Genomic DNA, 26,913 nt, shown 5'->3' with positions numbered 1-26,913 from the left:
TATACCCCAGTTCTTGGATGCATAAATAAAATAAATATTTAATAAAAAACATTTATTTATGTATACTGGGGTGTAGACCAGAGGTGGGGGAGGGGCAGTGAGAGGATTCGCCAGAGGCAGAGTGGGGAGCAGAACAGGTGGATCTACTGAAAGACACTGCTGAGGAGAGCAGTGGGTGAGACAGGAGAGGTCTGCTGCGCCATGTGGGTAGTTCCCTAGCCTGGGATCCAACTCATGCCATAGTAGCTGACGGTAGTTTGCTAGCACTGAGACTCTACCCCTGCACCACCAGGAGGCCTTACCATGGAACATTTTAAATGAACAAATGGCTAGTATTTTGGGAAGTCCTAGGACTAGAGATGTCTTCATATGCGGATTATAAATCATCTTGCTGACTGAGCAAACTTTCTTGTTAAGGTTTGTCCTGAAAGTTCTGTAAAGATACATATGTAGTTGGGCCTCCCCGGTGGCACAGCGCTGTGAAGCTGTCCACATGATCTGCAGCACTGGTTCGATTCCCGGCCAGCCAGGGAGATTCCCACATAGCATGGCAGACTTCTCCTCTTGCACCCGCTGCTCCCCTCAGCGGTGCTTTCGGTGTGTCTGCCTGTTCTGCTCCCCACTCTGTCTCTGGTGAATCCTCTCGCCCTCCCGTGCCTCTAGCCTGTACCCCAGCTATTGTATAAAGAAAAAAATAAATCTTTAAAAAAAAAAGATACATATGTAGTATCCTCCTCGTGTGGCCTTGAAGGAGAGAAATAACTGACTGCATATGTGAAAGGGGTGGCTCCTTGAATGTAGTTTTTTCCACATCCATAACTCTTGAAAAATTCACCTAATGGTTGGCCCCAGACGGTGCACAGCTGCCGCATGTCAGGGTCTGGCCTCGGTCCCTGTGGGGCAAAGTGCTGTCTGGTTTAAGGGGGCCAGTTTAGAAGAGGAAGGAGGCTGCACACGATGACCACGAACAGCTCTGTGACAACCTGGGTTTAACCCAGAAGCCTCATGGCGCCATTACAGGAAAAACAAAACCAAAACCAAAACTCAAGCATGTTTTGAGTGATGTGGGAAAATTCAGGAAAAACAAACTCGATTTGGGCAATGTTAGAACCGGCCAACTATTTGATGGTTTACAAATTCATAGAACTGAAGAGAAAAAGTAGACAAAATGTGCAGCTCCCAAAGCGGTGTGACAGCTTTCCTAATTTAGCGTTGCGGTCCGCTGACTGCCGGCAGAAATATTATCTCTGACTGCTCTACTTTTCCTTCAAGAAGTCTGGTAAAGACTCAGAAATTGATCCTATTTTCTGCTCACTTGTCTTCAGCTTTTTATAAACAAAAAAAATCTATTTCTGTACTGATCAGGGTATCAGTTGCTGCAGGATTTTACATGAAGTCTCAGACTAAAAAGGGCAAGTTCTTAAAGTCAGAAGTAAAGCTACTTCCCTAGTTTCCAATTAAATTAAATACATTAAAACCTCATAGGTTCTGACTACGGATTTGGAATTGGTCTTTTGGGAACAGGATACGAAGCAGTTTCTTTTCCTATCCACAGTGAAAGAGGGTGGCTGTAAATTAATTTTACAAGCAATGGTTATGGAGCCAACACTTAGAGTATGTGGGAGAACACCTTATTTTCAAGTTTGCGCAATAACTGAGAAAGTCTTCACACAAAACAATCAGTATACTAATTAGGCTTCTTGTCTGTTCACTAAGGAGGTTAAACGCTATCTCCTAGTTGATAGGTTTAACTTTGCTAAAATTCTAAGTGCTTGCAATAGAGCCTATGGTTTAGGAAGCACTTAGCAAATTGTTATTTTTTTCCCATTTGCTTTGAGTTATGCTGTTACATATGAAAATATAAAAGCTATTTAATGTTCTCTTCAAATAGTCTCCACTTGGGAATTAGATGAGGAGGGAGAATCCACTTTGAGATTCAGGAAACTTCCAGGTAATCTGTGGAGAACAAAAGGAGAAATTTTTTTTTTAAAGATTTATTTTTTGGGCCTCCCCGGTGGCGCAGCGGTTGAGCGCTGGGTTGTGAAGCTGCCCACAGCCTCTGCAGCGCCGGTTCGATCCCCGGCGGCTCCCCGGCCCCAGAAGAGGGTCCCACATGGCGCGCAGACCTCTCCTGCCGCCCACTGCTCCCCTCAGCAGTGTACTTCGGTCCTTCTGCCTGCTCTGGCTCTGGTGAATTCTCTCACACTCCCGTGCTTCTGACTGTACCCAGTGCTTGTATAAATAAAAATAAATCTTTAAAACAAAAAAGATTTATTTTTTATTTATTCAAGATCTGGGTACAGGCCAGAGTCGGGGGAGGGTGAGAGGATTCACCAGAGATAGAGTGGGAAGCAGAACAGGCAGACAGACCAAAAGCACTGCTGAGGGGAGCAGCGGGCAAGACAGGAGAGTATCTGCCTCGCCATGTGGGAATCTCCCTGGCAGGCCAGGAATCAAACCGGCACTGCAGAGGCTGTGGACAGCTTCACAGTGCTGCGCTCAAACTGCTGTGCCACCTGGGAGGCCCAAAAGGAGAAATTTTAAGAGTAGACAGGTGGTTTTGGGCCCAGCTGATTCAGCTGGGCTCTATTCTGCTCCATAAAAATCAACTCCATGCCACCACACACACACACACACACACTCTTTTACTTAAAAAAAATGAATTTTATTCTCAATATTTTGCTTGTTGGGCCTACTGAGTATCCTAGGTAGCTTCATAGATTTCCCAGTGACCAAAGTCAAAGACCGCTTTTCCATCTACACACCTCATTATTTGATTTTGTCTTTAAATCTTATGTCCTTGGGCCGCATAGAGGCAAACATAACAGCACCTGATTCTGGCTGGCAATGTGAGGCCTCCTTTTATTTAATTAAATAAATCAATCCCCATGTTTAAACCACAAAGCAAAATGAGGGGGAAGGTTTTGGATGAAAATAGAAAGGGGAAATGTTTGAGCTAACACTCTGGCAAATGGCTCACTCTAGCAGCCTGGGCCCCCGCTTTCTCCAAAACACCTTCGGCTGATTCACAAGATCCCCCTGCCTCCCAGTCATCAGAAAGTAGCAAGTGTCATGCCTTCAGGTGTTTATGCTCAAGCCTTTACTTCTGAAACAATTTGCCTGGTTTTTTTATGAGAGACCCCTTTATGCTTCCAGAAAGCCCAGACTGAAAATCAGAAAATGGGCTCCAACAGAGTATTTCTCCCCCCACCATACCTCTCATCTGTGAGGAAATGTGGAAATGAGGATACAGGCTTTTATTCAACATTTTTCCCTTGCCTGCCTTTCTAGAGCCAAAGGCTGGTTAATGATCTTGTCCTTACAAAGCCTACTATTTAGCTGGTTATGTGGAGACCTGGGCTATTGGCGGGATATACATGGCCAACATGGGAAAAGCTGAACATCACAGTGAATTACAACCAGTTGAATGTGTTGAAAGAACCATTAGTTCATACTTTACAATGGACCAAAAGGCTATTAGAATGAATGAATGTATTTTTGTCAGTCTAAAAGAAATTCGGGATAATGGTCAAACCAAATTATGTATATCATGCAACACTAGTGTGACAATGATTGATAAGATTATCAATTACCGGGCCTCCCCGGTGGCGCAGCGGTTGAGCGCTGGGTTGCGAAGCTGCCCGCGGCCTCTGCGGCGCCGGTTCGATCCCCGGCTGCTCCTGGCCACTGGAGGAGGGTCCCACATGGCGCGCAGACCTCTCCTGCCGCCCGCTGCTCCCCTCAGCAGTGTACTTCGGTCCTTCTGCCTGCTCTGCTCCCCGCTCTGGCTCTGGTGAATTCTCTCACCCTCCCGCGCTTCTGACTGTACCCAGTGCATGTATAAACAAAACAAACAAACAAACAAACAAATAAATAAATAAAACATGCCTCTATAAAAAAAAAAAAACTTTAAAAAAAAAAAAAAAAGATTATCAATTACCAAAAAATAGGATGTAATCACATTCTTGAAAAACAATTGTACTAATAATTTCTCAGTGTTGAAAAAGGCATGCTGACAGGGAGCTAAACAGGTAAAGGGCCCAATGGTGCAGGATCATGTATGCCTTGGGGTGAGTGTGTTGTGGTGACATACATCTGAAGCGCTGTGAAGCCCTCCCCTAATTTATTTTCAGTGTTATAAGCCAACATTGCCTTAATCAAAAAAAAATAATACAATTGAAAAGTTATGATGACTATTAGATAGGAGTGCAGGAAATAGAGACCTGGTTTTCCTTCAGAAGGGAGATAAATTGGGCCTCCCTGGTGGCACAACGGTTAATACGCAATCAATGAAGAAGCTATCTGCAGCCATTGCAGCACAAGTTCGATCCCTGGCCAGAGAGCTACCCACATGGCGCAGCAGAACTCTCCTGACACACTCACTGCTCCCCTCAGCAGTGTATTTCAGTCGTCCGCCTGTTCTGTTCCCCACTCTGTCTCTGGTAAATCCTCTCACCCCACACACTTCTGAACTGTATCCCAGTTCTTGTATGCACAAATAAATAAATTTAAATAAAAAACAATAAAAAAAGGAGGAAGATAAATTTAGAAAACCATATATGACTGGGGAGTGTTGTATAGTATTGGTTACAGAAGAATGAATTGGAGGAGGAAAATGTTTCAGGGCTCATTAGTAGAAATAGGACATTTAAGCCCATTAAATGCAAGAAACTACATTCATGCTCCACTTAATGACATTTTTTTTAATTGTTTATTTTTATACAAGAACGGGGGTACAGGCCAGAGGCACGGGAGGGTAAGGGGATTCACCAGAGACAGAGTGGGGAACAGAACAGGCAGACTGATGAAATACACTGCTGAAGGGAGCAGCGGGCGAGACAGGAGAGGTCTGCTTTGCCATGTGGAATTCTCGCTGGCCGGCCAGGATCAAACAGGCACTGCAGAGGCTGCAGATAGCTTCACAGTGCGGTGCTCAACTGCTGCGCCACCAAAGGAGGCCCGTCGCTTAATGACATTTTGGCCCATGACTGACCACATAGGCGATGGTGGCCCAGGTGGGCTGTACCATCTGGTATAATTACACTCTAGGATGTTAATGACGTGTTTCTCAAAGTGTCCATGATGCTTTGACTGCAGTAGAGTTAAGGGAGACACTATGGAGAGCAGATAAAGAAAAGACAACAAAATATCAGCCAACTTGTGGGGACAAGAGAGGTTTCAGAGTATATTTGGGGTTTGCACGAATGAAGCAGAACTGAAATGGAACTTGAAGTCCCACTGCAAGCACCCCGGGATTAAGTAAGAATATTACAACCTGAATACTCACATGCAAAAGAAACAGTGACTAGGGTCAACTCCTAGTTTAATTAGCTGCTTCTTCTGAGGAAGATCCACCATGGATTTGGGGAAGTGTTTGTGCAAAGGACAAAGTATTGGACATTGGGACAAAGAACTCCCCTTACAATTCCAGTGTCATTCTTCGCTACTTCCACCCATTTCAGCCACCCATCCATTTTGACTGGTGGGTGTAGAAATCAACAAGTGGGAGGATTTTGGAGTCAGAGACTTGGATCTGAACCAAGCCTTGCCACATACATAGCAATACGATCTTAGGAAATTTAATTCTTTGTCAGAACTTCAGGTTTCATCATCTGTGAAACAGGGATAACAATACCCGTCTTGTAAGATCATTGTTAGGACGACCCAATTGTTAAAAAAGCACTTATGTTCCATTGGTGGTAAATTTTATTTTAAATGATGATTTTCCTCAGGCAGCTTTTCTGCCCTCCCAAGATCCTCGAGTGCCGCCGCTATATTCATAACTTCTGTGCTTACCTCATACCTGTAAATTCCTGTTCAGTTGTCTTGGTAGCAAGGGCTGCCGTGTCTTGTTCAACCCAGTATAGCCAATACATAACACATTGTTGGCACCCAGAAAATGTTGACAGGAAAAGGAAGGAAAGGTAAAGTAATAGGCAAGGCACTGTGAGGGCCATAAACTCTGCAAAGGTGAATGCTCTTGCCCCCTCGAAGAAAAGCCTCGAGCCAGGGAGACAAACAAGCTGCAGACTGTTGAGTTTGACTCTCCAGAGTATGACGCACTTACCGGGGATTAGATATAGTGGTAGTGGTGACTTAACATTTTTTTAAGTTTTAATTTTTCTCCTTACTGTGAGCTACATCATATTTACAGGGGTGTATGTATATGCGAAGTATGTATGATTTGAAAAATTATAAAATGAACACCAGGTAATCACCACACAGGTCAAAATAGAGAAGAGAATCACAGAATCTCCCCGATGTGTCTCTCCCGAGCACATCTCCCTTCCTCTCCCTAAGAAGTAACCACTATCCTTTTACAATGACCTCCTGCTTCTCTTTATGGCTTTACCACTTAGGCATGGATCCCTAGCCAGCATAATGTCGTTTTATTTTTGAACTTTATATTAATCTGAATCATCATGTATGCATATTGAGACTTAAGCTTCTTTCCCCTCAACTTTGTAGGATTAACCCACACTCCTGAATGTACCTGTTACTTTTCCTCCCCACTGCTATAGTATTTTGTTGTGATTATTCCACAGCTTAGCCATCTACTGCTGGCAGACATTTAAAATGGCCTCTATATGGGCCTCCCCGGTGGCGCAGCGGTTGAGCGCTGGGTTGCGAAGCTGCCCGCGGCCTCTGCGGCGCCCTTTCAATCCCCGGCTGCTCCCGGCGCCCGTTCAATCCCCGGCTGCTCCCCAGCCACCGGAGGAAGGTCCCACATGGCTCGCAGACCTCACTCGCCGCCTGCTGCTCCCCTCAGCAGTGTACTTCGGTCCTTCTGCCTGCTCTGCTCCCCGCTCTGGCTCTGGTGAATTCTCTCACCCTCCCGCGCTTCTGACTGTACCCAGTGCTTGTATAAACAAACAAACAAATAAATAAAACATGCCTCTATTAAAAAAAAAATAAAATGGCCTCTATATACATTTTTAAGACTAACTTTTTTTTCTTTTTAAATGTAGATAAACGCAGAAGGCACACCAGAGGAAGTCTTTCTTCAACTCTGCACAGCTATTGACTCTATTTTCTGAAGGCAACAATGCAGAGGAGAGTGGAGACAGAAAAATACTGAAAGGTTCATCCCTTAAACAGTTATGTTTCAAATTAATCCTTCGTGTCCCCCCAATCCTGACATCGCTATTTGCTCCCTAGCTTGCCCTGTCTGAGAGGGGTCTGGAAATCATGCATGGTGTATTGGTATTATCCAACTTTTTCTTCATAATTCAGAGCTACCTGCACTCACTGCACACTTTTCTATATAATGTAGGTTGTGCCAGAGCTAAGCTAGTGTGTGAATCGCCGGTCCTGTCGGTTGTGACCTCAAGACTTGCTAGAGTCTGATTATATGGTTCTACTCTTTTATCAGTTAGATAGCGATGCTAACTCTCTATGATATCTTCCTTCCTCTCCCCAAGATTTATATGCTGTTGTCTGATGAAGGCCCTTAATGTGTGTTTTGTGTTTGGGGGTGGGAGGGGTAGGCATAGGCATCTTCTTCTGGTGGCTAGTAGTCACCTTGACACCCAACAACTAGTCACTCAGAGCCAGAAACTGGGTTGACAATGCTGTTGGTAAGAAATTCGATAAAATTTTAACAAATTTGCTAAGAAATTTAATGTGAGGTTGCATAGCTTTTGCAAGACAGAAAAACCCAACTAGACATCAATAACATTTTGAGGGAACTAAAATATGAATATTGTCATATGGCAAAGAGAATAAATTGGATAAATTGACCTACTGTCTCCTAAACCTAGTGGTGCATTTCCACAATTATAAATTAATACCAATAACTAACTGTAAATGAAAAGCATGAGGTGATTTGCTATTGCACTCAAGGAACAAATGTCAATTCGTAATTTCAATTAAATCACCTGTTTACTCACTATTGTTGTCAAGTTATAAAACTGATGTGATGGGAGGGGCATATCAGTACATACTGCGTAACAGATTCCGATGTTGTATGTTTTACAAGGGCCTTTTTCAGGGGTTTGCAGACCTCGTCATACCTGTATGTAAAATTGTGTCTCTTTGCATCAAACCAGTGAAGTCTAGGTTCTCTTTTGTGTTATCAGTTGCCAGATCAGAGCTTCTTATATATTCTACTGAACTAATTGCATCTTCCATTCAGTCACTACAAAATTCAGTTTCAGTTTGCATGATTTTTTTTTTAAATGGTTGTGCAGGCAAGGATCCATTTCTGGGACAGAATTGTATTTTTAAAGTCTTTTTTTTTTTTTCTTGAAATGGATATGTACAAATAAAATAAATGGAACACAGGATAAGTTTTTCTATTTATTTGTAATTCACATCATTCTGGAAAGCATTTGAAGCCTTATTCCAAACAGAATGAGAAGCAAACACAGTAATAGTTGAGATTTATGATATGCTCATATGGTTTTAATTTTGGCAAGAAATCAACTTCGAACTATTACAAAGAGAACTCTCAGTGTAATCATGATACATGGTAATTTTCATATTTCCTTTTTCTCTAGCAGTCATTCTGGACACAAATGTATTTGCTAAAGAAGAAAATTAAAATTTCTTTGGTTACAATTATTCCTTTAATAATAAAAAGGGGCACATCCCTACAACTCACACAGTTGTCAAGTACTTTGTAACTATCCCAAATTGTCATATCCTCTATAGGGGAGCATAGGAGTATTAGAAAAAAGAGTTCTATTATCTGTTGTGCTGTAAAACACAAAATGACTTCATAGGAATTAACATTCTTTAAACACATACCACATTCTGTCAAACACAGTTGATGCCCACTGCAGCTCTGACAACTTGGGTTAAGGGAAATGAGGCTACAGGGCAGCAGACAAGCCCACCATGGTTTTGATGGCTGTGGGCAACAGTCCCTCTTGAAAAAAAGTGAGCAGGAATAAATGGTTTTGCCCCTGAAGAGTATCTGGAGGTTTAAATCAAGTCTTAGCTGTATGGAACTGCTAAAGCATGTTACTGATTTGAATGGCTTGAGATGACATCACTACTTTGAAGTCATAGAAATTTAAAGCAAGAAAGTACCTCAGAGGTCTCTGCCCAGCAAAACAAATCAGAACACAACCCAAGGTCCTTTACAATAGTCAGGGTCTTGAGCATCCCTGGTGGCCTAGGGCTTAAATCTCAACACTATCACAACTACGGCCTGAGTTCGATCCCTAGAGAGGGAGATACTCCACATATGGCATAGCAGGCCTCTCCACTGCACCCTTTAACAGTGTATTTTAATAAATCCGCCTTTATGCTCCACACTGTGTCTCTGGTGAATCTTCTCACCCCCCACCCCGCACCTCTGGTCTACATCCCCGATCTACTGAAAAACAAAACACAACACAACAGTCAGGGTCTCTGCATCCTCTTAATCTGCACCCCTTTCTCACCCTGTAAATTACTACTCTCCTCTTGTTAATTTGGCTCCAGCTACAAAGTTGCCTGGAAAAAGCCAAGCTTTTTACAGGATAAGGCCTTGCTGTTGCTAACCTTCTGTTTCTTTCTCCAGATTACACATAAAGCTAATTCCCTCAGAGATCATTCAGGTCTGTTCAAATATACCCTTGTCACTGAAGCATTGTTTGAGTGTTCTATCTAAAACAGCAGATTGGTCTCCATTCTTCCATCATTTTTCTTCACAGCATTTACCTCTGCCTAAAAATCACAGTAATTTTTAACATGTTTATTGCTGGCCTTATGCATTAGACTATAAGCTTCACAAAGGCAAGGCTTTGTATTCCCAGTATCCCACACATAGCAATTATTATTGACTGCTAACACTTAAATTCTGAACCTTAGTTTTCTCATCTGTACAGTAGACATAATAGTAAGCAGCCTCATAGAGGTGTTGTGAAAATTAAACAAGTTAATAATACCTGTAAATCACTTACTAGTTCCTAGTGCTCCATAAAAGGTGGTTTTTTTTGGGTCAACATCTGTTGAGTGCTTCACTTCCACAATTTAGACTAGGATTCAGAATTTCTACTCTACTGCCCTCTTATAATAATCACTCTAAAATATGGTTTAGAATCAAGATAAATGACCTAATTGGGGTACCAGAGAGAACCAAAATGTTCTCAGCCACCCGGAATTGAACCACATCCTCCAGGTAAGATAGGATGCAATTTGTTTTTCAGTCCTTTCAGAGTTCTAGTAAGGAGATGTCCTGAGACAAGCCCTCTGAGGGTGCTACAGACACACTCAGGCATAGGTGTTGTCTCCTAACTTCCTAGAGAAAAAATGTAACTCACAAAAACAATGGTCATACAACCAACGAACTATTTATTGAGAATTGACTAAGAGCCAGGCCCTAGGGATACAGACAGGCATGGATGGTTTATATCCTCAGGGATCTAAAAATGACACCACTCTCAAAAGCCCAGTTCATCATCCATATACACTATTAAAAAAAAAAAAAGCTTACTTTTCCTGGGACCAGATAAAACAAGAGGTACATTTTTCATCAAGGTAAGAAATAAAAACAATACTTTACCACCTAAAAGGACAATGCTTGTATAATCTTGTGTGAAAACTTACTGGTTATCTGGAGACTTCTAATTCCATATAGCACACCTAGAACAATGGCCTTCAAACTTTGTTATTCACAGTAAGAAATACAGTTGATATAGCATGCCATACTTAAGACTAAAAAAGAAATACAATATTTATCCTTATGTGTGATGGAGTTTTTCATCTAAAAAATAAAAAATGTTCCTCATATCTCAGAAAATTGTTGTATTCTGCAATTTAAATGAAAGGGATAAGGGAAGAAAAATAGCATGTCATCAGGTTGAGAGGCAGCGAACTGCACTGAAATAAAACCTATCAAAGGCAAGAGACACATGCCTTAGTCCTAACTTTGTCTAAAGTCTTGTGACCACATACTTGCTGACAAATTTAAATATATATATGTGTGATTTCGAGTTTAGTGTAGGCAGACTATTTCAGTACTTTAGCTCAAGACATCTATTCTGTGCTCAGACCCGCACATATGTGTATGTTTGTACTTGAGAAACCACAGCACACCAAGGGAAAAAAAAGACCACAGAGCACCTCTGTACCTCTACTTGTAACACTCTGGTGATGCCTGACACAAAGGGAATATTCTTGCTTGGGAAAAGAGGGTAGTGAGGCTTACTCTGGAGCATCTGTGAATTTAAAATCCAAGCATCAATACTTAATTCACTACATGAGCTTGGGGAAATTATGTAGCCTCTCTGGCTAATTTCCTCATATGAAACCAGGTTAATAAATGAACCTACCTCATAGAGTGGTGAGAATTCAATTTGTTATGATATGCCTGCTTCATACACAGTAAAACACTGTATCACTGTTTGCTATTAGTAACACTACACAACCAATCAAAACCTCCTCTGCCTAAATCTTAAAGCAGTTGTTTTAGGTGTTATTAAAACTTCCTTAGCAAATAACTTGAGCGCAGAATTTCAGGATATACATCTGATCTATTGAAGACCACTTAGTAACCAATGCTTTAACAAGCAGGACTGTATTGTCAATACTTCTTTGTAGGGGATGGAAGGCTCACTTGCAAATGACGAAAGTGCTGCCCATTCTTACAGTCCTCAAATTAAAATAACACATTTCCGCTACTACTACTCTTCCAGGCATTTAAAGTCATGAGAACTAACTGCTTGGAGCCAAAAAACGCATAACAAACACTTCTTCACTCAAGCAGAAAATAATTCTTTTTGCCACCCAAAATTCTCAAAATCTCTGCCCTTGAAAAATACATTTAAAATGGATTAATTTTGTCTATCCTGTTTATATAAACAATTGTATCACTTTTGCAAAGCATACGTCATACTTTATAGGATTTTTGAATGGATCTGAATGGCTCTCTAGAACCTATCAGTTTTAATTCTATGCAAACACAGGAGTTTACAGAAGCTGCCCTTTAAGTACTGTCTTACTAAAAAGACACGTATCTGGCATATTTCACGTTAAATATCAAACTGCCCAGAATACTAAGATTCCCATCCTCCCCCTAAGATTCCCTCTTCTCCCAAATAATTATTCCAGGATGAGCTCAAATCCATTTCCTTTTCTTTTGTACGCAATGTATTTTATCATTTATCACTACTAATCTCTAATCAATATATTACTTTAAAATTTTCATATTTCTATATTTAAAATGATAATACCTCTCTCAATTATAAAATTCAGGGTATAAGTTTTAGTACTCTACAATGTATTGACGAGGACTAATAAACAAATGTTTCTTTGATTTAAAATTGGAAAAAACAGAAGATGCTAAAGACTGGATTAGTATAATACTTAATCTTAGAAAATTTGTATTGTCTTTTCCAACAGTTAATAATTTCCAGGGAATACACTGATTTTCAAATACTGCCTGTTTAAATTAAATTCATGGGGGACTTATTTTCATCAAAAAGAATGAAAGTAAAAATTTCAACCTAGGTTTTGTTTTCACATCTGAACATAAATAATTACCTTTTTCTTTAACCATGATGTATGTTTTTTTTTTTTTTTTTTGGTAACCCAGTCTGATTTACTGTTTCAGCCCACACTGAGTGAAAACATTAAAATCTTTTACAAAGCTTCTCAAATTCACCCTTTTCCCATAATATAGTCCTTACTCTTTCCAAAGGACAGACAGGTAGGTAAAATACCCTTAAAGAGAAAAAAAAAGAAAAAAGAAAAACCAATTTTAAGCTGTAACACTAGTAAAAAGGTCCAAAATTTAACCAAAAGGAAGTCACAACAAGCATTCTATAATATAAACAGACAGTATCCACATAGTTTATTTCTCACAGTTCTCCTGACAAATGAACATTATTCAAGAACATACTGTATACACAGATAAAAAGAAACATACAAAATGTTTTAAATGATGCACAACAAAATCCAGCAGTATAAAAGAATGCATGTGAACTCTTGCTCACTGCGCAGACTAAATTTAATCACTTGTTTAAATAGTAATAAAAATACAATCTTTTATGGATCTTGTGCAGACTACAAAAGAGGGAAATTATTACCATATATATGATTTTTATATTAGGCAGTTTTCTTTGATGAGTTGCACTGACAACTCCAAATACAGAGGCAGAGGCTGTGTATTTTAAAGGAATTAATGTTGTGAATTAGAGACTTTACACAGTTACTACCACTGGCACTTTTCACCATAGTTTGTACACATCACATGATCATCTTATATAACATTACATTTAAAAAATATATCTGAGTGACAATTTTATAACATTCACACACCATGAGCTGGTTAAGGAAGCAATGCCACAGTTGCCTCCTGTAGTGCTTTGCTGTTGGTAATAAGGGCAGTTCATTGTGGTTAAAAGAAATCAGACATCAATATGGTTAAGCAGCTCCAATTTACTAAAGGCCATTCAGTGGCCACCCTTGGGACAGTGAGTTCTTTTAAAGTGTATATCCTAGAAGCAAACACCATCATTGGTTAAAACTTTGTCTAAAGAAGTCAGTTTCTGTGCTGAAAACTATTTCACAAAACTGTAAGCGACTAAACTTTTTTAATATAAATACTTTGTCTTCTTATTATCATATTTATGACCAAGTTCTTTGAAACCTTTGGAATTTACTCTCTCTTTAATGTGTGCTCTCGTTTCCATCTCACCCATTTAAGATCACCACCTAAAAGGCTTTAAGGTGGTGGTGAGAAATTCACCAGGAAACCCTTTGCTCACCAGGAATGTTCAGCTGCTGAACAGTGATCTAGAGCCACAACGGTGCAGAGCTGGACTTGACGAGAACACCCAGGAAGCTGTCATGCTGTGAGTGTCATTTCAGGGAAAGCAGAGAAACTTTCCAAACTGCACATAATTCACAATGAAACCATTGCTATGTGTTGAAGAGGACTAGTATATGATGTTCTCTTCCATGTCATCTGTTTGCTGGGAAGTAGTTTGGGTCAAGGTAATTATAACTGGTGCCCTGAGACACGCAGTAGTCTCTGTCTAAGAATGTCTCTGACCTATAAACGGGTTCTAACTGGTGATCTTCTTTGTGAATATCTGTTTCATGTAGGCTGCAAAGACAAAAAAAAAAACAACATACAAACATATTATTACATAGCATTAGATGTAATTCGGTCTAGATATTACAAAACATAGTAACTCTATCTCTCTAAATTCATTAATCTATTAAAATCTCTAAAGGAAAGTTACTTGAAAAATTATTACCTAGAACAATCATGTTTAATCCACTAAGTGTAATTTTCAAAATAGTGTGAAAATCAAATGCCCCTATGGCTGAGAAACTCTTAACTTGTCAAAATTTAAAACACACAAGGAAGGAAAATACTTACCAGTCTGAACAAGAATCACAGAAATCCAAAGACATTTCTGGAGGACAATCCTGGCAGTGCCACCGAACACCCTGGATAGGTTCTATGCCGCAGTTATCACACTGTTACAGATTCAGAGAGAAAGAGTATTAAGCTACATTGTTCCAAAATCTATTTTTTCCCTTCTGGGAAACACATGATGTGTACATAGACATCCTTTCCTCTCTTGCCATGCACGAATGGCGATATAATACAAAATGGTCATAAATTGGATACAATTTCTTGTCAAACTAGCAGAAATTCCATCCAATATTGAGCTTCAGGTGGGTGAAGGGGATATTATAATACTCAATATGCTATCATTTACTTTTTAAAAAAATGTTAATTATCTACAAATTTAGGTACTTCATTATTAATTCTACTTGAGAGGTACTTCAGGCCAGTCTATAATGGCTGTGAATACCACTGCAAATGCCATAGTTAAAACTATGCAATTCTATTACAGAACTATTTAACAGGCTCTAATGGTCAAAAATATAAACCCAGTACTTTGCATTTCCATCTTACTCACTCTCAAGGCAGAGGGCTGCTAATTACCGATGCCCATTATGAAGAAAAAGCAGATTTAGCTCTTTCTCAGTGTAGTGGCACTGTGCTAGCCCTCAGTATGTTCTGCACAATTCTGGAAATTAAAGTGAGCTCTCATAATCAGTCAGCTAAAAGTGGCTGAGAGATTGTCAAACAAGCCACGGTTGAGTCTTGCAGCAAAATTATTAAGAAGTGGAGAGTTTCCTCTTGAAAGGTCAGAGTTGGTTGTTAGGAAAATCTCAAATGGGTCGCTGAAATATCAAGAGGTGAAGCCATTTAATATAGTCTGGCTAATGGCCCTGTCAAGAGTACCAGAAGTATAATAATTTTGTTTAAAATTTTAGTTTACTAGTTCATAGTTTCATTATTACTCCCTCCAATCCCACCAAATAGTCAATCTAATGCCTAAAGTGTTCTCAAACCTGTCAATCTCTCTATTCCCACAGTCACCAGCCAAATTCAAGACAGTCTCATCTTTTATCTAAATTACCAAAAGACAGTTTTCCTGCTTCCAGTCTTGTTCTATCCATTTTCCACACTAAAGCCAGAATGATCTTTTTCTCTTTCACCTAATTTTTCTTCAATTACATAAATAGCATATAGAATACATTATTGTGCAAAGAATGTAACAACATACTAGCGAAAGGTTTACAGTTAATGTACTCAAAACCCACTGCCTTCATAAAGGTTATCAAATGCTAACAGTTTAAGTAGCTAAAGCTGTTTATGAAAAGCAAATTTCATGTTAATATCTGCTTGAAGTTATTCAATTGTTCTCCAGACTTTTAGGAGAATTTAATCTCCTTAGCAAAATTTCCAAGGTCCTTCAATAGCCTCTCATTACTCTACAATTGGTACTCCAGTCATACTCAACAGTTTAATGCATTTAACTTCTCTAAATTCTTTATAAGATGAAAATAGAATGAGGACAGGAACTGTGTGCACCTCATTACTGTTGAATCCCTTGCACTTAGTAAAGTACTTATTACTGTTGAATCCCTTGCACTTAGTAAAATACCTAGAACATAATGGGTATTTCAAAATGATGTGATATAGATGTATTACGACTAGTTTCTCAAAAAACAGCAGAAATAATTAAATCTGAAAGGGGAAATTTCTGATCCATAAACAAAAGCAAAGAAAATAGTTTGGTGGATTAATGGATAAAGAAAATGTGACATACCACAACAGAATATTCCTCAGCCACACAACAGAAGGAAATTCTACCATTTGCAAGAATATGGATGAAACTAGAGGTCATTCCCAATGTATAAGGCAGACACAGAAAAACAAATGCTGTCTAGTTGTACTGATAAGTGGAATCTAAAAAGTCAATCTCAGAAAAGCAAAGAATAGAATGATGGTCACTAGAGACTGTGTATGTGTGAGATATGGGGACACATTGGTCAAAGGGTACAAAATTTCAGATGTGAAGTACATAAAGGTTCTGGAGATCTAATGCACAGCATGGTGATTATAGTTAATATTGTATTGCATACTTGAAGTTTGCTAAGACAGTATATTTAGTATTCTCACCACACACATAACAAGGTAACAAGGTGATTTTTTTTAAACTTTAAATTTTTGTACACTTTATATACAATTTTTATTTGTCAATTATATCTCAGGAAAGCTGAGGAGTGGGGAGGAGAAAACAGCTAGAAAAAACTTATCTTAAATTTAACTTCAACATATAGAAATCCTTATGTTTCTTTTCTTTCTAACGCATAATTTCCTTGGCCTCAGGTAATTGTGGTATACTACTTTCAGGACAAGAACTAAACTCTTAACTTCTACCTGATGCTTAGAAGTTTCAGAGATTAAACTCTGGAAACCACCTTAAATACTATCAACCATTCAAAAATTAAATGAATAAGATTATGCAGAATTTACCTTGAAGCCCACATGCTGTACAAATCCACTTTCAGCTTGCATTTGCTGAAGTTTCTGCTTCTTTAACTTTTTAAACTGTAATAGTTCCTTATATTCAGGTAAATTCCTATACATGATAGGAATACTTTCTTCATCCTAAAAGGAAAAAAAAAAAAAAAACAAAAAATGTTAGATAATTAAAATGAACTAAATATAACAAATACTTATTCAAGTATTTTTCACTTTTGAGTTACTTCACTTTTAAGGCTCATAGAAATGATACTACTATTAGCAATACTTTAAACTAATACCGTTGGAGGTCTACATAATGCAATATAGCTTAGTATTTTGTAGCAAGCGATCTAATAACACAAGTACCAGGACAATATGACCTGATTTCCCCCTCTTTCACACACTACTAATTCTGCCTCATTCACAGGATGCTCCTCTTCTCCAAACTAACAAATTTTTATGATTCCTCAGGTAAATATGGCATTTTTTTAAACAAGGAAACCAGTCTCCGCTTTCTGTTCTGTACTCCCAATGATCAAGGCAGGACATTCCTTTGTTACTCAAGGGGAGGAAATAAGTTACAAGGATGATTACTTAGAAGCATATAAAAGAACTATGTATCTACACACACACACACACACACACACACACACACACACACACACACACACACACACACACACACACACACACACACAGGAAAAGCAAAGCAAAGAAATGGATACAGAGCACAAATAAATTGGGAGAATAGGAAGCAGTTAATAATTGAGCTATCAACTTCATATATACACATGCACACACATATACACACACAAACAACAACTGTCACTCCCATTTCTCCCACTCTCCATGTTGGGTATTATTAACTACTGTATATTACACCAAGGAAACTAGTTTAGGAATCAGGTGATTTGAACTCAGATTTGTCTGACTATTTAACTCCCTACACATGCTTTTATCCAAGGCCAAAATCTAAGAAATCTCCTTAATTTTTCACTGTCATAGCTAACCCAACAAATTCTGTCATTACTTAACACTTATCTCTCTCAAATTGATCCTCTAGTATCCACTCATTCCTCTACCACCTTCTTGTCCTACTGCCCAGCATCCCCATTACCTCAATCTCCCAATGGTTTCCTGGCTATCTCCAGTGTCAAGTCCAAAGTCCACAGCTAAATAAGGTTCTTTACAATCTGATACTTCATCTATTTATTTTGCACTATCTTTCACCCATTTCAAATTGTGTCAACTAATGATATTAAATTACAGTTAATGCCTTTATGTCATCATTGAGAAAGACACTAAATATACTGTAAAAATGATAAATATACTTGATAAATAATACAGCAAGAAATTTCATAAAATTTACTAAATTCAGATTATTTTAATCAAATGTAAAGAGTGCAACTGAAAATTTTTTAATTTGCATTTTAAGTCTAAGAATATTATTAAATTTGGCCAACAAGACTAGGATTAAGAAAAGTAAAATCAACTCACATCTAGTGGGATGGCTACTATCAATAAAAGGAAGCAAAGCTAAGTCTAGGCGGGAAATATAAAAGATTCACCTGTAATTTACTTCCTTGTCATATCAGACAATAAGGAAGCTATTAAAAACTTCCAGAGTGTTGACAAATGAACCAAAATCCAATTTGAAGGTTAATGAGCCAATTGATCACAAATAAAGACTCGAGTACAACAAATTTTAAAACTTCCTAAGTCACTTTGGCAATTTATTAGAGAATAAACTCATTACTTGAAAAACAAGAAAAAAAGAAAAGAATCCAACAGCTATGCTGTCTCTCCTATATGTATCTTAGGGTAATCAAATAGTTCATCAGGGATGGTTTACTTTATAGAATATTCTGCCAAAGAAATGAAAGAATATCACAACTTGCAACATCTCGGCAATGATCAATACTTGCTGTCAGAAAAGAAACCACCAAAATGAAAGCACATATGAAGTAGCCTGCTTATCCTAACAGATCTGAAACTGATCTATTATCTAGATCTACTATCAATTTACAGGAATTTCAGGGAACAGAGTAACAGTTTAAGTGACACCAAGAGGGCCTCCCCAGTGGCACAGCGGGTTGAGCCCAGCGCTGTGAAGCTGTGCGCAGCCTCTGCAGCAAGGGTTCGATTCCCAGCCAGCCAGGGAGCAACCCACATGGAGCAGAAGACCTCTCCAGTCACGCCTGCTGCTCCCCTCAACAGTGCGTTTTGGTCGCCTGCCTGTCCTGCTCCCCGCTCTGTCTCTGGTGAATCCTCTCACCCCCTGCATCTCTGGCCCATACCCCAGCTCTTGTATAAAAATAAATAAATCTTTAATAAATAAATAAATAATAGACACCAAGAAAAAGCAAACATTAAAATCCACACACATCTCTACAAAACAAATGAGAGAGGAGACTGTGAAGAGCGAAAAAGAGAGGGGAGGAGGGAGGTAGGGAGGGAAGAAGGAAACCCACTGCAATTTATTATTGGGAAAACATGAACAGTGTATATTTGATCAAATAAAGAATTATCTTTTTATAAATATGACAATGATATTGTATAATGTCTGGGACCTGCTCATGGATGCATATGAATTCATTATACCATTCTATTTCTGTACATACTTGAAAATGTCCTTATTAAGAAATCTTAAAAACAAAGTATAAAAAAACTCTATAAATCTGACTTGTTAATTAAAAGAGATGAAACCAAGATTCCCTGAAGAGTAAGATTAAATACTGTAAATAGATCACTTACTGATGCCTCTTCAATAGTAGTGTTCATGTGGCTATGAAAACAGGATCTGTCATCATCTTCATCCATATACACTGGTGGCTCATGCGAAGTCATGAAAGTAGAAGGTTTAAAGAGATGCTTATTAAGGGGGTGTTGTCGTCTGCTTGTTGAAGACTAAGTGAAAAAATAATGTTTACTGGATCAGTGAAAAATCATTAAAAGAATAAAAAAAATAAAAATGCTACCTCCAGCAAGCTTATCTATTAAAAAGATTACATCTCTGTTCTCCAGAATATTCTCATAAGGTTGTTTTTTAATGCTATCTGGATTTTTAAAGCACAAATAGATTTTTAAAAAAATGTAGGGGGAGGGTCCTCCCTGGTGGCACAAGGGGTTAAGATGCAACCTGTGAAGCTATCCTCAGCCACTACAGCACATGTTCAATTCTCAGCCAGCTAGGGAGCAACCCACATGGCGCAGCAGACCTCTCCTGTCTCACCCCCTGCTGTCTTCAGCAGTGTATTTCCGTCGATCTACCTGTTCTGTTCCCCACTCTGTCTCTGGTGAATCCTCTCACCCCCAGCACCTCTGGCCTGTACCCCAGTTCTTGTATGCATAAATAAATAAATCTTAAAAAAAAATCTAAATGAGAAATTAACTGTGAAGATTAGAACTAAGCTGCATGTTGTTTATCAATGTTCCAACATTCCAAAGTTACCTAAATTGGTAATGATATATTTTAGGGGGCAAAAAAACCCAAACTTTTAAAAATAACCGACAAATTAAAATAAGCTTCCAAAACTTGATTAGAAAGAGTAAAATCAAAACATGTAGAACATGGCACTATATAGATAATATTCTTAATGTAAAATATCTTCAATGTGAAACGATAACAGCATTAGATATACTCTTAAATTCTGTTATGTGAAGGATGTCAGTGGTGACGAAGGGTAATTCTCAGGATGATTTACTAAGGAAATGAAAGAAGGCCAATTATGTGCTCTAACTTTTGCAATTACAGCAAAGAACTAAGTGAAATAAGACAGAAAGAAAAGAACCCTATGACCTCACTTATATGTGAGATTTAATTTAAAAAAAAAGGAAAGCTCATGGATTAGTGGGTTGTCAGAGATGGGGGCTGGGGGTGGGTGAAATGTATAACTATGTATAATGATGGATGTTAACTAGACTCAATGTGATAACCATTTCACAATGTATACTATTTCAAATCATTGTTATACACTTGGAACTAATATAATGCTCTATGTTTACTGTAATTCAATTTTAAAAAACTGGCTATACTTTTATGCAGGTAGCTTTTTTTTTTAACTATTGAAAGCAGCAGAGAATAGTAGAAAAGGCTTGGTATCCCAACCAGAAGATCAATGGTTCTTAGTCTTACTAGTTATATTTGACTATATAACTCATTTAATGTACCTTAAGGCCCAGTTTTACCACCACCAAAAAAAAAAAAAATTTCAGAACAGTATTGCACACCAGAGCATTCAATACTAACAATAATAGTTAGCTATTAAAATTATCAGTAAAGTGAAGGTGAAGTAATATATAAAACCTATACTTCTAAAACTGTAGTGAGGATTAAACTATCCAAAATATCATAATAAACATATCTACTCTTGAATTTATGTAGCATATCAAAAACAAATTGCATTTATTAAAGAGTCAAACATTCTAAAAACTTATTACAAAGGCCTTTCTGATATTTATTCAATCTAAAATCATTATAGCACTCTCATTCATATAAACTAACCTAACTCCTAAGAAAATAATAAACAATCATTATTAAAGCTCACTCAGTTTTACTGAATAGCAATAATGGAATCCTATTTTATAATTATGTCCAATATAACAAAATGCATAAAGTTGAATTTTAAAAATGAAACAACTTTTTCTGTTAAAAAAAATTACATAGCAATTCTGACATTAATGAAATATAAGCTCACTAGTTTACTTTCCTTTTTACCTTTTTAGAATAAATATATAAGTTTGGTGTTCTGCCTGGGACTGGAATGCCAGCTTTAGTTAGTTTTATGAAATACTTCTGCACTCGGCTGGCAACCTAAGGAAACATAACAAGTCATTTAACACAATGATACCAAAGACACTTATATTAAAATCCAGACCCAACAAAAAATCATTAAAGTAAAGTTAAATTTGTTTGATTCCAAAGTTAAACATAAATCTTACATTAATGGGCGTATAACACAAAAACATACTTATTATTAATACCAGTGGGAGTGAAGAAGAAATTGCTAGATTTTATTTTTCAGAAAGACAATTAGAGAACAACATCATAAAGCATTCAAGAGCTACTAAGTCTATTCCACTTTTAGCTGGTATTTAATAATACAAGCACAATTATCTCAAATTATTTCTGAAATCAACACAAAAATATAGAGTGCTAGTAATAAAAAAAAATCCACACAGTAGCTCTTTGTAGCTACCCCGTGGTAGATCTGCTGATCCACTGCATTATCCTTCATTTAAAAAATTACCAAAACGGCCTCCCTGGTGGCACAAGGGGTTAAGACGCAATCTATGAAGCAATCCGCAGCCACTGCAGCATGAGTTCGATTCCTGGCCAGGGAGATACTCACATGGCGCAGCAGACCTCTCCTGACTCACCCGCTGCTCCCCTCAGCAGTGTATTTCAGTCAATCTGCCTGTTCTGTTCCCCACTCTTTCTCTGGTGAATGCTCTCACCCCTTGCCCCCAAACCTCTGGCCTGTACCCCGTTCTTGTATGCATAAATAAATAAATCTTAAAAAAACAAAAAACAGGGCCTCCCGGTGGCGCAGCGGTTGAGCGCTGGGTTGCGAAGCTGCCCACGGCCTCTGCGGCGCTGGTTCGATCCCCGGCTGCTCCCCGGCCACCTGAGGAGGGTCCCACATGGCGCGCAGACCGCTCCTGCCACCCGCTGCTCCCCTCAGCAGTGTACTTCGGTCCTTCTGCCTGCTCTGCTCCCTGCTCTGACTCTGGTGAATTCTCTCACCCTCCCGTGCTTCTGACTGTACCCAGTGCTTGTATAAATAAATAAATAAATAAATAAATAAATAAATAAATCTTAAAATATTTAAAAAAAAAAAAAAAACAAAAAACAAACTATTGGGCCTCCCCGGTGGCGCAGTGGTTGAGCGCTGGGCTGCAAAGCTGCCCACAGCCTCTGCAGCGCCAGTTCGATTCCCCAGCCGCTGGGCGAGGGTCCCACATGGCGCGCAGACCTCTCCAGCCGCCCGCTGCTCCCCTCAGCAGTGAACTTCGGTTCTTCTGCCTGCTCTGCTCCCCGCTCTGGCTCTGGTGAATTCTCTCACCCTCCCGCACTTCTGACTGTACCCAGTGCTTGTATAAATAAATAAATAAATCTTTAAAAAAAAAAAAAAAACTATCAAAACATGCCGACAATTCAGGGCTATCTCCTCAGTTACCTGTTTTGCTGTCCTATTGCCCAGTTCATCTGCTATCTTCTGCCAGCGTCGAGATTCTATCTCTTCAGGAGGATATTTCAGGAGTAGCTGTTCAAGCTTTTTCTATGCAAAACAAGATCAAATTTAAGAATGTAAGCATTCAATGTAAAATACTGAATTTCTAAATAAACACATTCGCTTTTTTTAAAACGTTTTGTTTTTACTTGTATTTTTTAAATCATTGTTCATTTTTAAACAATGTTTGCTTTTCTCCCCTCCTCACCCACCCTACTCTCAGGTGTAGTCCTCATAGATATAGTTCCTTCATCAATGCAGCCATGCACCATCACCATAGTCCCCTGTGCTCCCCCCTCCTCCCTTGCAGGATGTCTCTGGTTTATAATTGTCTGTTTGTTTTTGTGTTGTTTTGTTGTCCCTTCCCAACTTTGGGGGAGAAGTTTATAGAAATTCTCATGATAGGAAAATTTTCTAGGAACTTAAGACTTCACAAGGAAAATGAGATTAGCAATTTTAAATCTATGAAAGACCTTGCAAAGATTTTCTATTCACTTCAATAGAGTGCAAGAAAACAAAATGTAAATTTGATATTTTATGCATTTCAGTGATTTCCATCGACCATCTTTACTCACTAAATTATGTTTAAATTCGTCCCTGTAAATTTGACAAAAACATGTATAAGTTTATTTGAATCTTGACAGACTACTAAAGGAGACTTCCCTCCTTTGTTTGGCCTTCTATTCAAATATTCATATTCTGACTACCTCCTAAATTCTCCCGCAGTCCTAAAGATGCAGAATGATATGAATGCTTGAAATAAAGGTTTCCTGGGCCTCCCTGGTGATGCAAGGGGTTAAAATGCAACCTATGATGCTATCTGCAGCCTCTGCAGCATGAGTTCAATCCCCCGGTCAGAGAGGGAGCATCCCACATGGCGCAGCAGACCTCTCCTGACTTGCCCGCTGCTCCCCTCAGCAGTATATTTCAGTTGATCTGCCTATTCTTTTCCCTACGCTGTCTCTGGTGAATCCTCTCACCCCCTACACCTCTGGCCTGTACCCTGCTGTTAAATGCATAAATAAATAAATCTTTAAAAAAAAAAAAGAAATAAAGGCTTCCTATTGCTTTTTATATATTGCTAAACTCACTATAGATTATGTGGTTAATATGCAAAATGAGACAAAGATGTCTCAAGCCTTACCCACACACAATCCTAGCTTGTATATGCCAAAATGTAACAAAACACTGGGCTTTGTCAGCAACTCTCCACAACAAAAAGAATGCATTTTTGAGGCACGGCATTACTTAGCCGGAGATTTTTCTTTCTCCCAAAGTTGTTTTATAAAAATATCTACTTTATTCTATCCATTTGCTACCTACTTCTATGTACCTCCCCAAGTCCAGGTTCTTTCTTTAAAAATCATCCCCAAAAGGGAATTACTGTTCTCAAAACCCCGATTTTTTTTTTGCAATATGCAAAAAGCTAGATAGCAATAAGTTTAAATATTTTAAATTCATAATTAAGAGAGACTATATACAACATTCTTTCATAATACTGACTAAACTATTTTTCTTAATCTGCACAATTTAGAAATAGAGATTACCTGTTCTTCAACAGTCCATAATTGGTTAAATGTTTCAGGTTTGGTATCATCACACAGTCGTCCTCTTATCATCTGCATATAAAACAATGCATCAATCAAATAAGAAAAAAACAGACTACCCACTGATAAAGCTATACAAATTGTGGAATTTTTTATTTATTGCAAAATATTTTAGTTTCTATTTTTAAACTGCATAAAACTGTTTCCAAAATGTTTTCACAATCTTTTATTTCATTTGTTTCTTATAAATTCCTAGCAATCCTGTGAAATAGATGATTATTTTTTAATTTTGTATAAAAGGAAATGTGTGTTCTGAATGAAAAAGTAACAGGTCTACAGAAATTCACCAAATAGTGGCAAGGACAGGACTCAAATCCTGTTTACATTCTACTATACACAAAGAGCTCTTAACTAACTGTAAGGTAAATGTTATATATGTCAGTCACTGTATTAGGCATATTCCATGTACTGCTCACTTAATCCTCACAATTCTACAACACTGGTAATATTCATCACATTTTATATAAAAGGAAACTGTAGCTTGGAGACTTTAATATAAATGACATTGGAAGTTCCATAGCTAGTTCGTGAAACTGGGGCTCCAACCCAGTCTCCCTTCATTTCAAATTTCATGCCTTACTATCTTCCAGTGAAAGGCTGCTTGACTTTTAATACAAACAAGTAATTTTAAAAAGTTTTATCTACAATTCAATTTTCCTAATCAAACACTTTATTACACTTACCTGAGGACGACTGTTTGAGCCTTCTGGACCATCACTCAAAGGCAACATAGAGTAAGAAAGGGACTCTCCATCCTTCTTAGGATCTAAAGGACTTTTTGGTCTAGCAGGTAAACCTACTAAAAAGAAGACAATATATAGAATTATGTAAGCTAGATTGCCAGAATTCTCTATTTAAATTCTTACCATGTAATTTCTTACCTTTATCAAAAACTAGCTTAACTCTCCTAGTATGTCTTTTACGATTTTTAAATTCTCTTTCAAAGTTCCCAAGGCTATTGGTATATTGGTCCCACACAATCTCGGGCAACTGAACAACTCTCTGGGGATACGGAAGCCCTATATCAGCCTGGGGGGAAAAAAGATAAAAATGACAATCTAAATTTAATTCAAGAAATAATCAACTACACAAAATTTTCAGATCCCAAATCCAAATAACCATCAATCAAGTTTTTCTATTCATTCTCTGCATCCAATAGCTAATGAACTTAACATTAAAATGGTAAAATAAATGATAATGAAGAAAAACAAGTTTAATAAAATATAACTATTATTTTTAGAGCTATAAAGCTGAAAAATATAGACATATTATACCGTATCACTGACACTTTAAACATAAATAGCAAAGAAAGCTTTTCATCTCTGAGAATACAGAATGTATTTGATTACAATGAATGAAATGTACCCCTGCATCTTCACTTACCATAGAATGATGAGATACTTTCAATCTGTAATTCTTGTATTTATAAAAAAGTATGACATTTTAAGAATCAAGGTTACACCTTTAGTTTAGTTGGAATTTAGTTATTTTATCAACCACCCTTAAAAGTCATTAGTTAGCATCATTACTAAAACCAGGTGACTATAATCTCTATCTATAGCAATTTAGATTGCACGAATTTATGTATTTGTCAGAACTCACAGAATAGTACAATTAGGATTTGTGAATCTGACTGTAAATTTTCCCTTAAAAAAAGAAAAAAAAAGAATTTTAGCTAACGATCGACATTCTGCAGTACTTTTGTGTGAAGTGTTTTTACCTGCAACTTTGAAATGCATCAAATGCATTCATCTTAAAATAAGATATAAGGATTAATAGAAGCACTGACAGATGCAGGATAAAGCAAACATAGTAAAAATGTTCATTGTGGAGTCAGGTGTGTATATACACACAGGTGTTAACTATACAATACTTTCAACTTTTCTGAGTATTTAAAAATGTTCATAATAAAACACTGAGAAAAAAATCAGGTCCTAAATTATGAACTGCAAGTAAAATCTACTTTGTGACACAATTTCTAGTTTTTATTTTGTGTATGACATAATATACCATTATCATCAAAATACATTATTGACCTAAGGCCTCAACTTTTGCAAAATTAGAAAGCAATGTATTTTAATATAATGATGGTAATAAGAAAGAAAACTAACAAGCCATAAATGTTCACTGCATTCAATACAAGTTTCATGAATTTCAATCGGGAGTTGTTACATGTCTACTAAACAGATCACATACCAACAACTTTATTAATACAGTAAACCTAAAGGAAATAGGCAAACTAAGCATGCATAAATAAACACAGAAAAACTGAAGAATCTACCTCTAAATTAAATCTAGTAGACAA

The 26,913-nt window shown here is 37.9% G+C and overlaps 2 protein-coding genes across 5 annotated transcripts in view; one reads left to right on the top strand and one right to left on the bottom strand.

The window, feature by feature from the left end:
• The window catches only part of AK5 (adenylate kinase 5), a 271,283-nt gene extending 262,771 nt beyond the window's left edge, over nucleotides 1–8,512 (top strand). For all 3 annotated transcript variants that reach the window (XM_054691447.1, XM_054691446.1, XM_054691445.1), the window contains exon 14: nucleotides 6,969–8,512. In XM_054691447.1, coding sequence (XP_054547422.1) covers nucleotides 6,969–7,037 — 69 coding nt within the window. In that variant the 3' untranslated portion in view covers nucleotides 7,038–8,512. The remainder of the gene's footprint in view (nucleotides 1–6,968) is intronic.
• Nucleotides 8,513–12,753: 4,241 nt separating this feature from the next.
• ZZZ3 (zinc finger ZZ-type containing 3) overlaps nucleotides 12,754–26,913 on the bottom strand; it is a 74,599-nt gene continuing 60,439 nt past the window's right edge. The window contains exons 6-14 of one of the 2 annotated variants that reach the window (XM_037500543.2): nucleotides 25,490–25,637; nucleotides 25,292–25,407; nucleotides 24,549–24,620; nucleotides 22,948–23,049; nucleotides 21,486–21,581; nucleotides 19,523–19,675; nucleotides 16,778–16,912; nucleotides 14,318–14,418; nucleotides 12,754–14,038 (exon numbers count right to left, since the gene is read on the bottom strand). In XM_037500543.2, coding sequence (XP_037356440.1) covers nucleotides 13,894–14,038; nucleotides 14,318–14,418; nucleotides 16,778–16,912; nucleotides 19,523–19,675; nucleotides 21,486–21,581; nucleotides 22,948–23,049; nucleotides 24,549–24,620; nucleotides 25,292–25,407; nucleotides 25,490–25,637 — 1,068 coding nt within the window. In that variant the 3' untranslated portion in view covers nucleotides 12,754–13,893. The remainder of the gene's footprint in view (nucleotides 14,039–14,317; nucleotides 14,419–16,777; nucleotides 16,913–19,522; nucleotides 19,676–21,485; nucleotides 21,582–22,947; nucleotides 23,050–24,548; nucleotides 24,621–25,291; nucleotides 25,408–25,489; nucleotides 25,638–26,913) is intronic. The other variant, XM_037500544.2, reaches the window with a different exon arrangement.

The sequence above is a fragment of the Talpa occidentalis genome, unplaced genomic scaffold (genome assembly GCF_014898055.3).
Source record: "Talpa occidentalis isolate TD23 unplaced genomic scaffold, MPIMG_talOcc4v2.1 talOcc4.9, whole genome shotgun sequence".
NCBI lineage: Eukaryota > Metazoa > Chordata > Mammalia > Eulipotyphla > Talpidae > Talpa > Talpa occidentalis.
The sequence above is the reverse complement of the archived record's forward strand: the minus strand, read 5'-3'. Positions and strand labels throughout refer to the sequence as shown.